The 12403-nt window shown below is 31.8% G+C and overlaps 1 protein-coding gene across 1 annotated transcript; it reads right to left on the reverse strand.

The window, feature by feature from the left end:
- Positions 1–1097: 1097 nt before the first annotated feature.
- Positions 1098–2754, reverse strand: pths (probable ATP-dependent RNA helicase DDX47). The gene is made up of 2 exons (XM_040710746.2): positions 2356–2754; positions 1098–2285 (listed from the first exon to the last, which is right to left on the reverse strand). The coding sequence occupies exons 1-2, from the start codon at positions 2704–2706 to the stop codon at positions 1212–1214; spliced, it is 1425 nt and encodes a 474-aa protein (XP_040566680.1). The 5' UTR covers positions 2707–2754; the 3' UTR covers positions 1098–1211.
- Positions 2755–12403: the final 9649 nt, after the last annotated feature.

Raw genomic sequence — 12403 nt, forward strand, 5'->3', positions numbered from 1 at the left:
ATCTATTAACCAGATCCGCATCTGGTTATCTTTCCCCTTCCTAGGAATTCATATTTTTATTTAAATATCCAATCCGCACGACTTCAGATCCTCTCTTCATGTTCTGTTAAATTGATCTCGCTCTTTTTTATTCTTCATTAAGCGGATATCATCTCCTTTAATTGAAGGATCCTTCATTGTTCAGATCCCCTTTCTTAACTATATCTGCGATAGTGACTTTTGACCTCGAGAATAATTGCCTCCATGTTCAAAAAGACACAAACTACTTCATAACTTCTACAGAATCATCGATACTTCTATAAGAACTAAGGAGTTCCATAAAAAGACAGAATAATCGAATGAAAGACCTACGGAGGACATATAGATTTTTCCTCCTACACTGTCATTTTCTTCTATAGTAAACTCTGCTTCGTCTCTTATTACAAGAAAACATTTCATTAACAAGAATCCTTCATTTTACTTGATATATTTAACGCAGAAATCACTCATTTCAATCACATCGATATCAATTCCATTTATAAGTCGGACTCCGTGATATATGTTGAGTCTATATGGATAATTATATAACCTCAAGCCTTCCCCTGATTTATTTATTACTTGTGAGTCATTGGAAAAAGAAATGTTTCTTGTTTAATACATAATATCCAATTATTCTTATTGTAACATTGATTTCTCCGCTACACTGGTCATTTTTTATTACAAAATATACCTAATATTACAACAATGACGTATATCCTCATCTAAAGAAAATAATTGAAAAATACTCATAAATGACTTAGATACAGTCGTATTAAGTTACGTGGTAATTATAAGTATTTTTTCATACGAATAAAAGTAGATCTACATTATAGATAGATGCATATAGTATGAAAATTCCCTTTAAACTATTATTCGGAAGGAATGGATATTAATCAAGTTATTTCTTTTCAAGCAAAAAGCCTCAAAATCTGGTGGTTTTTTAAACTTTACATTGAATTTGATCAGGATTGGATACAAAAAACATATTACCGATTCGTGATCAGCTTTTCAAGTACTACTAAAAATGAATATGGTTTTTTTTTTGTTGACTTGTAATTAATTAATCAAATAAAAACTCATTTTAATATGAGTGCCGTAGTGTATTAAATTGTCAAAAATCACCTAACAGTAATTACAACAAGCATCATCTCACATATATAGCACAATTAATCATAATTAAATCATCATTCCGTCTAGCGCACTGTCTTTCTTTTTTTCTTATTATCCGATTTTTTAAAACGATTTCTAACTCCAGTAAAATTTTCTCCATCATCATAGTCATCCGCTGCCGATTTTCGCTTTTTCCCCTTTTCTTTCTTCTTTTCCTCCATATCCTTCATCTCCATTTTGGCGAAACGAACTGCTTCGTTGACTCGATCTCCTAATACCATAACTTCCTCCTCAGTAGCTCCCGAGTAGAGGGGTAGCTTTTTACCGATGAGAGTTTCAATCCGTTGATATAACTCCACATCATACTGACAAACGAATGTAATTGCTCGTCCGGATCGTCCAGCACGTGCCGTCCTACCTACTCGATGAATATAGTCTTTGGAATGTGTAGGGATATCATAATTAATGACAACGTCTACGTGAGGAATATCTAACCCTCTCGAGGCTACATCAGTTGCAATGAGTATGGACCTACTTTTGTTTTTGAATTTGTTGAGAGAAGCTAAGCGTTTGTTTTGAGACATTTGTCCATTCAAAGGAATAGCAGTGAATCCTAGATTTCGTAGAAGAAGTGCAAGTTTGAGAGTTCCACTACAAGTAGAACTAAAAATGATGAAACTATTTCCGGCTAACTCATTGATTATATGAACCAAATACATCTCTTTATACTTAAGTGGTATAAAAAGATAATATTGTAGAAGTTTATCCACTGTTTGGTATTTAGAGGAGACTTCAACCCGAACAGGATCACGAAGAGAGGCTCTTTGTAATTTGGCAACTTTTTTAGTCATTGTAGCTGAGAAGAGCATGTTTTTCCGCCCCTCTCCACGAGGAAGTGCACTTAATATTTTATCTACTTCAATTTCGAAGTCCATGTTCAATATACGATCTGCCTCATCCATGATAAGGTATTTGAGAGAGCGAAGATCAAATCCTTTCGTGTTTTCCATGTGATCAATGAGTCGCCCTGGAGTAGCAATGATGATGTGAGGCTTCTTTCCTAGGACAAGTGCCTGACTCACCATGTCCATACCTCCAACGAGGACCACACATTTCACACCAATGGATTTGCCTAGTTTTTCAAACTGTTCAGAAATCTAAAACATAAGGGGGTATAAATGAATATTTATAAGTTAATAAATCATGAATCATGTAATGAATTCGAACCTGATAAGCCAATTCACGAGTGGGCGTAAGAACAAGGGCAAAAAATCGCTGGGGTTTCTCTAAAAGAGACTGTAATACAGGTAGAGCAAAGGCTGCAGTCTTTCCAGATCCCGTTTCCGCCAATCCAATTATATCCCGACCAGTTAAAGCTACAGGAATGGCCTCTTTCTGAATTTTGGACGGTGTCTTCCATCCCAAGGACTCACAAGCTTCACAAAGGACTTCTGTCAGACCCAGGTCGCTAAACGTTGTTGTATCCTCCTCTTTCTCATCCTGAAATGGACTTTCTTTGGAATTGGTTTCGTCCTCTGTTGATGACATTATGAGTTTAGTGTTAACTCTCACCAACATACACGTGCGTTTATTTATATTGTGATTATTTTTCTTCTAATCAAACAGCTGCTACTATTGCTACGTAAATAATTATTTTTCTTCTTTATTATTTTAAAACAAGGACGCCATACACAATATTTTTGAACATATTTTTCTCTAAACCTATCTTTCTAAAACAAAAAGAAAAGTTCGAATATTTGTTAGCATTTTAATAATATTTTAGAGAACATATTAGAATTTAATTATACAAACCTTATAGAACAAATTTAAAACACAACAAAACTAGCTTTTTTATACAGTCGTAGTCCTTGTTTTTTTATAAATAAGTTATCAACACGCAATATACCCTCTACTCCATTCTCAAAACCTCTTAAGTAAACCATTTATTGTTATAAAACTTTTTTGTGACAATCCAAATGTGTACGTACCTCTTTTCAATTCTTATTAATTGTACATTAATTTTGATTCTACTATGAATATTAAATTGAATTTTCATTTTAAATTTGACTTAATATGCCTACTATATTGACCTATGAACGCTAATAATATATTTTTAATTGTTTCAATAAGTAAAACATTATACAAAAGTTAATCTTGCAAATTTCTAATCTGCTATCAATATTTAAATTACTCTACAAATCAAGTTGATTATTCGATAATAATGATTAACAAGTGAGGAATAAAAGAAAGCAACTAATATTTATAAAATGGTTTATTTTCTATTGCATACCAGAATTATTGATAAAGCCATCTCAACTGTGTATAACAAAGAGCTTAGTACCCTAGTTTCTTTAATAATAAAAGGATTAAAAACATGTCCGGATTGTACTTCGGTGTTAATAATGAGTTACCTGGACCAAAATTACCTGTATGTACTGTTAAAGATTATAATTTATCTCTTCAATATTTTAAAAGAGATGTTTAAATGTACTCTGTTCAAATAAAAAATTTATATAAATAGTATTTGGACACATCATTTTGAAATTAAAAAATCCTTCACTCAATTTATCCCCTGTATTGGATAAATACTAACTATGCATGGCATTTCCTCACACCCCTTTCGGAATGGACCTGAGAGGAATACCTCCGTTCCAACGACATTGTTGCTTTTATTCAAAGTGCATTTGCATATGTGTTTTATTTTATATGTTCTGTATGTATTTAAATAAAATTTAATTACTTAGTTCATAGTATAATTCTAGTCCTAAAAATCAGGAATTTTTCCTATCATCTCACCCACGGGTTCGTGGATAAATATACACAGTTGTAATCCAAAAATTTGTGTTTGAAGTTATTTCAGAGATTAGTGCATACATCCTATTTAAGAATGGAAGTCTAAAAAATATAGTTAGTTAATTCTCTTTTGTATATATCCCTTTTGCAGAGAGTCAATCCGACCAATTTCCGTAGATCCCAACATTTTGAAGTGGTTCAGGGTGTGTCTAATAGTATTCAAAGAATGATTCCTGGAAAAGTAGGGATTGGAAAACGACCTTTAGAGAATGAAAGATGCGATACTTGGACTTTTGGAGAAAAAACCCAAACAAATCAGATTCCAGGATCCCTCCCAAAGTGGCTTGTAAATGACAAAAAGGTAAAGTTGCAATTAAATCAGGTTTAAGTATGGATAAGTCATTCAATCATTTTGATAGATTTTAAGGTTTTGGAGTTACTTGATTGAGCCGATTTCGGAGGGTGGTCTGGGAACCTCTCTTAAAAGAAGATTTAACGTATATTATTTTCTTGAAGATGATTCAATTAAAGTTACAGAGATTCATTCCTCAATGGGAAGAGTCTCTCATGAGACATTTATACGAAGACATCGCATTCCTTTCAAAGGAAACAAGTTCCGACTAAAACCAAATGATCCTTACATTAACTTTTGGGATTTAAATTTGGGGTTTGAGCTAGAGTTATACGGGCGAGCTCACGTTATTACTGATTGCGACCCTTTCACTACCTCATATCTTACGAAATGTGGAGTTCAAATGAATCCATCCATTGCTGAGATGCCGGATAGATGTTCATAAGTAAAATGATTGTATTTTTCTCTAATTAATTGATAAATAATCAAATACAATGCTTTTATGGTCCCTTTTTTAGGAGGAGGACTTTGATGATAACATAAAAAGATAATAAAATATGCATTTATGTATTGTGTGGATAGATATAAAATGTGTACCATATTTCGCTCCACAATTCAAATACAAATATGTATTTAATTAAGTTCATTGCTAATTTTATAGTCCCCTTATGGGCAGCAAAAAACGTTGGGTTTTAGTCAATTGAAAATATATTCAGGGGAAATGGGGAGCAGTTGCTACACAAAATTGTTTCAACCAAAGAGAATAAATATATGGTTGCAACAGGCTCCTTTTCTCGAGTATCAAAAAGTTACAGCCACAAAATTTACGTTATGATTGTATACTAATTACTATAATAAAGATTTTTGTGGACAGAATCATTATTTATTGTTACTTTTCTTCGAAATATTGGATAAAAATAGTAATTTTTTGGAGGATAAATATTCTTTTACATAATGAAGTCAGTTTTTCATTGTTTTTGCAATAACTTATATATTTTTAATTATTTTGTTATCATTTGATATAACCATCAATCTCCAAAATTTTATCTTTTTAGGAGAAAATTTACGTATTATATCGCTTCCTACAAAAGAGACAGTTGAAACTCCTGTTTCAACTTTCCTTATATTGTTTATTCTTATTAGTAGAGTTGGTATCTTTGTAAGGAAAGAAAGAACGCGAAGAAAAAGTATACATACAAAAGTACATAAGGTACTATTAAATTAAGACTTTTGTCAATATCAGCTGCTTGTTGTATGCTGTTAGGGGGATAAAATGAATTATTACTATAAGGAGGATAACCTTTTACATTTAAAATAGCATTAGTGCACAAAAAATATTGTAAATAATTATATTTAAATTCATATATATTAATTTTATTATTCATTTTAAAGCAATAATCACCACAGATAGGAAATAATGCTTACTTCACAAAGATAATTCAACATCACACCACGACAACCTATTAAATAATGAACAAAAAATAATTAAGACCACACTCAACAACCTTTTATTCTTTTATAATTTTTAAAGCTTATTTTTTATTACAAACTCATAGAGATAAAAAGATATAGCGTGCTTACTTGATGAAAAAATTGAATACAAACAAGATCAGGATCAAAACATTCAAATATTATATAGTAAATAGCCGTTTCGTAATAATGTGATTTTAGGAGGCTATTGGATAATGAGGGTACTCAACCTACTTCAAATTATTCTATTATCAAAATGGCAAGTATTAATATAAAATCTGTAAAATGCGAAATAGTTCATTATTAATGTTATAATAATTCATTAACCTCAATTTTCACTCTTAGGAAGGAGTATCATAATTCATCTCTAAAAAGAATATCTACGATTGGTATTTAAATTCGCCTTGAATCGCATGAGGCCTATAACAACACAATGAAGAACATTTTCATAATTGATTTTTTCTTATAAATTCCTAATATTCTCATTTGTTCTATTTGATACTAATTTTTATAAAAAATGTTATAGAATATTTAAGATAAATAAACATCTAATCAATGAAGTATAATTTATTCTAAAAAATATTATATACTAATAAAATTATTTCTTTCATCATCTTATTGATATTTTTCAAATTATTGATTCTTAAACTGTATAATATTCGTGAGGACACTACAAATCTTGGTTCCTTGTACAGTCTCAGTTTCTAGCTTTCCCAAGTGATACAGCTTTATACTTGCATAACATCGAAAAAATTACTTTTATTAGGAAAAATACATGATTAGATTCTGGAAATGAATCAAATATATGATCACTAAGGCATTGAAAGCCCTAATTTTTACGAAAGCCAATATTTTTCAAAACTGCAATGCTATTTTTAAAAGTCAGACTGGAATCTCTCGGCAAAACCCGTTTTGTAAAATTTTAAAGTCTTTCAGACATCTTTTCAGTTTTTAGAAAAAAAATACATCTTTAGAAAGATAGGTTAGTTGTATTTTATGCGATCTCCCCAATCTTTTCTATAAGAGAATCATATAAGTGTATAAAACTCTGAATTGCGATCAAAAATCCAACATATCCTGTTTTTTGCTTTGTATTAACAACTTTTTGACCTCTGCAAGTTTTTAATTCTTTGATATAGTCGTAGCTTGGTATCAAGAGAGTGCACCAATAATCCTAGTTGGATCTTCTTAATGGGGATTTAGTTGAGCTTCCTAATATATTATATATATATATCAAATAAGGCGTAAAATATTCTAATGAACTCCACTGTAGCCGTACAGTTTGTAAAGTTTTTGTGTTGAAGATACTTCGAGAGCATGTCCAAAGCATCTTCTACACTTCTCGAAAGTGTTTGGCATGCCAAATTTACTTTCATTTTCATTCTTTTCCATTCAATGTGAGCTTTTCGCGACTTCGTTCCGGCTCTCAGAATGTTCCTCTAATAAATATAGTTCAAGCTCCAACGAATCTCCTCTCCTTTTTGATTTTTCATAACACCAAAAGATACAAATGTATTCCTCACGAGGGTGTACGGTAACTCCGTATAAAACATATTCGTGTAAGGACAATTCGTATAAAACATTTTTGTATAAAACCATTTCTTATAAATTTATGAGGAAACGGGCCATAGACTTTATGAATGTTTATTTTGTACCCCAAAGGTTGGGGTGTGTTTTGGGGTATGCCAACATTTAAGTAACTACTAAGAGCCCTCATAACCCCCCCCCCTAATTGTACCTCGAATTTTGGGGATGTTTTCAGGTGCCACAGAATCCCAAAACGGGATGCAACTTACCGCCAATACTTGAGAAACAATTAAGAGCACCCTCATAACACCCCGATTGGACCCCAGCATTTTTGCTGGAGTTTTTGGTACCACCAGGTTCCACATTTGGGGGGTTGTAAGGGCTCTTAGTAGTCACTTAAGTATCACCAATACCCGAAAACACCTCCAATATTCAGGGGTTAAAATGACAATTCATAAAGTCTATGCTCCGTTTCCTCATAAATTTATACGAAATTGTTTTTATGCAAATTGTCCATACGAAAATGTTTTATACGAATTGTCCTTATACAAAGTTACCTATTACCCCTCACGAGCTTCATAATATGGCAAATATCAAATATAACTGCTATCTTGATTTCAGGATTGGAAGGATGAGGAAACGTAGTTTCCATATTATTTGGACAGAGAACAGCTCCGAGGGGGTTAAACATAGCAAAATTACAAGAGGGGCCATCACATGTAATACTAGGAATGATAATGCCCGTATCATACACTTTACTCAAAGCCGTAAGAAACAAATTTGCCTTTTATCTCCCAGATAATCCATGGATAATAAAGTTGGTATTTTCCAACTTCCCATTGATGGCGACCACCATCAGTACAACAACCTCTGTGGCAGGAGGCATTGAACCATCGGATAGTCCTGTGCCAATATCCACGTATCCATGGTACTTACTACCATCAAACTCAATCCTTTTCTTTATACTCATTTCATCTAGAGTGAGGTTGCTAGAAATTTTTTCGCCGTTGGCTTTTTTTTGTTGCTGAGCTCGTATTACATGTTGAAAGTACTCCGAACATAATCATAACTCTTCTGAGAGAAAAACTGTAAAGTCAATGAAAATTGCTTTAATTCCTGAGTATTTATTCCTTGTTGTAATTTCCATTTTTTAAATTATGGATTATACGATGAAAGAGCTCTTTTGGAAACTTAGATGTTATAGTAGACAGAACTTCTTCACTTAATCCAGAAACCATATTTTTTTTTAGTTCAATTGCGACATAAATCTTTAGTCTTGATTATCCGCTTCTGAAGCCTTCGTTTGCTTTGACAAATAATTTAATTTTTAAAGCCTTTAAATGTGTTGAAAGATGTTAATTTTTTTCGGAAAGAATTCTAATGTCTCTTTTTGTCACCTCCCACAAGGATTCCATAGTACTAGGTAGAGTATATGTATGATCAATGACTATATTTACAATTTACCTTTTTTCAATCTTACCAACAGAATTCATTTTTATAGTACTGTCTTCTTCATAGGGTCTTCAATTTAATATTCGTCAATGGTTAAAGTGCATTAGAAAGTCGAAAATTGAAGGCACTACTCGAAAAACAGGCGTGCACTTAACTTTGTGCTTGATGATGTCAGAGTCCTTGAAGTACTTAGAACAGATTCTTGACCATTTGGTTGGTTTCCAATCTTCGCGAAGGCAGTTTACTATCCATTGCTTTAGAAGCGCTGGATTTTTGGCAAATCTAAAAGTAGATGGTGACTTATAATATATATGGAATATTAAATTAACTAACAAGGATGCTAAAACATATTATTGTTTTATAAAGTTATGAAAATACTTATGGAAAAAAGCTTATTTTCACATTATTATGGTTAAGTTCACATTTTTTCAACAATTTACTAGCAAGATCATGGCTCTGGGGATCTAAAAAAAGCTGCCGTTCATGAATTACGATTGAATGCAATGCAGGCAGGCATTGGAATTTACGAATAAAATAATAAGAATTTATCAAGTTGCAATTATATACAATATGAAAAACTTTACAAATACCAAACTCCTTTTGTAAAAATTATAACGTTATTTTATTACTAATGATTAATTTATTAAGATGTTAAGAATATTATTCGTATTACACAGGCTTATCTTGACATACTACCTCAATGTTTTGATCTTTATGTGTCTTTATCGTTCATCAGCTGAACGCGTCAATAAATTGTCCTCGTCATTCATAAGCCTTCTATACTTTATATCTCTATGTATAAAGTACTCAACTCTACAGTTAGTACTTCCGCCGTAGACACATGATCCCATTGAATAATCACGCATGCACTTTAGGTTGTGTTTTCTCTTTTTACCTTCATGAAGGATTGAAGTAAACAAATGAGGTTGACTCTTTTTTTAAACCAATAACTCCTTTTATCACTCCCTCATATGAAAAAAAGGTATTTTTGATTCTTCCAGGTCTCTAGAATTCTATGTTTCCACCAGTGAAGTTGAACGGAGGCTATGTACCACCTCGGTCTGTTTGCATGCAGGATTACGGAAAAAGTTACTTTTAATTTAGTTAATTTTGATAAAACTTCGTAGGAAGATTATATATATTAACAGTAAGAGGCCATTAAAGAGATCTTAACTTTGGAACAAATTGGAATACATAACTCAAATTAGTTTCATTTTGTATGTATAATGAAGTCACTTCTTATAACACAAAAGATCCATGGTTAAAAATGTTCGATATTGCAAATTTAACTAATAACATGGAGCAGAAATGAAGTAATACTAAGTTAGACTAGTTTTTGCAACTCGTCTGAGCTGCTCTCCTCCAAAACATTCTTCATTGTCAGGATTACCATGCTGATTTTCGGTTTCTTATTTTTAGCATACTGGCTGGTCATATTTTCTAAAAGCTGATAGTTTCCTCCGAATTGGAAGGACAATGCCACCCCCTGTCTCCTACGTCTATGACCTATATATGGTTATGTTGAGTTAAACCAACTCTGATAAAATTGACCAAAAGCAAAAAGTATGGCAACTCTCCCCTGTCCCCGTAAATAGTAGGCAATGATTCTTTTAATAATGAATTCTCATTCATTCCAATCTAAATGATTAATTGATTCCATAAAAAAAAATCTGATTGTTTTTATCAATATTTCTTTACCTTTTGTTAGATTCATTTATGGGATTTATTACTTCATTTTTCTAATTTCCTTCAATTAGGGAATTTATCAGGTTTTGATTCAATGAATGTAGGGTGTGTGGTTCATTTATAATTATTTAATAGAAAAATAAGTAATGCATTCATTCCCATTTGCTTGAATCCATTAATTTTTCTTTAAAACATAACTCATGACACCTATTGTTTAAAGGTCAGAACGGACCAATACAGAACTTGTCTATAAGAAATTATATACATGATATTATTATCATTTATAATCTTCAAACCTCAAACATTCTCCTTTTTAAAAAGTGGAGGTTCTGTAACTAAGAATGTTTTCATTTATATGAACGGAAACACCCAATGGAAAATTATGATTCTCTATATATTTGTGGAAGAAATTCAGATGTTTTTATATTTTTACATTTCAACTTTCAATACACATAAGTCTTCATTTTTTAAAGGAGGATGAGGCTTGAAGATTATAATATTTTCGAAAAAGAGAACACAGGGTTGGACATATATTTTGGGCCTTATTTTTTACTTTTAAAAATTGGGGTTTAGTCTATTTTAGTTGACTAAGAAAAAAATTAAACGATTATACGAAAATTTGTTAAAAAATGGTCTGAAATCCAATATAATCTCAATTCTTACGTTTTGAGTCCAAGTCAACTCTGGTTCTTAGTTGTTTGCGTTGTTACATAGTCCAAGACTATTTTTTTTAAAGGTTCGATATTACAAAATTTCTTCATGCAGATCGATTGGACTGATATTTCAGTCCAGACTGGGATCTCAGATCGTAGACTGAAATTTAATCGTTTTCAAATCATGGACCAATTTTTTCGGTTTCAATATATTTAAACAATTTTTTTCAGTCTCAAGCTATACACTTATTCCTTCCTTTATCCTGATTTATTAGTTTTTACAAATATGATTTACTCACACATTTAACCTCATATTAGGTTATTGTACCAGTGTTCAAAATTTTTGAAACGCACATGACGTGATCAACCATTCATCTATAGAATAGGTCTACATCAGACTAAATTTTTCTTTCGGACTGATCTAGACCAAAATTCTTTACAGGATCTATTTAGTTCGGTACACTAAAAATCATAACGGTCCTAGACTGGTCAAAGGATTTTCAGACTGAAAACCAAAACTAGTAGTAGCTAGTTAACCTAATTTTACTCTGGAGCTCAACTAATCAACGTTGAAAAGACTAGTAATCTGATTTGCCGAAAAAAATAACAAATTTATTTGATGATGATTCATACTGCAATAAAAATGAATTTTTTTTTAACTATTTGCACGAGTTGCAATGAGTCAGTGCAGATTAATTAATTTCATTGGATGATTGAGAATGCTTCAAGTGTTGGCTCGATCCACTATTACAACTGTTGTAACAAAAATCATGACAATTGGGCTATATATAAATGTAATTTTGAAAGAGAAAAAAATATTTAATGAAGAGAGGGATTCGTTCAATGATTCTCAATTGAGATTCAATCGTTTATATCGAAGCTCTTATGTACCAAGTCAGGTCTTGATTGGTACTCCTCTATCTGTATGTCATTGGCTTAGAAACTGACACTATACAACTCATAAGGCACACAAGTCCTCCAAACTACAATATACGAAACATATCAATCGTTCTTTAAACATTTTAAACGTTAAACGTATATATTTGGGGGTTGGTCATAGTTTTTTCTACAAGAGTTGTAATAGTGGTTCGAGCCAACTATTGAAGTAGCTTCGATCATATCATAAAATGAATCAATTATTTATTTATTAATAGACTAACGACTTGTGAGCGATCCCCGGTCAAAACGCCTCATTTTGACCTCTTGGGGGAAAATTACTCATTTTTCTAGTATTGTATGGAATAAAGAAAATTTGGATTCTATTTAGATTATACAACAGTTTTGATGATACTTTTGGAGGGAAAATTAAGCTACAAAAACTCTCCTTCATTAATAGGAAAAA

The sequence above is a fragment of the Lepeophtheirus salmonis genome, chromosome 4, assembly GCF_016086655.4.
Source record: "Lepeophtheirus salmonis chromosome 4, UVic_Lsal_1.4, whole genome shotgun sequence".
Classification (NCBI taxonomy): domain Eukaryota; kingdom Metazoa; phylum Arthropoda; class Copepoda; order Siphonostomatoida; family Caligidae; genus Lepeophtheirus; species Lepeophtheirus salmonis.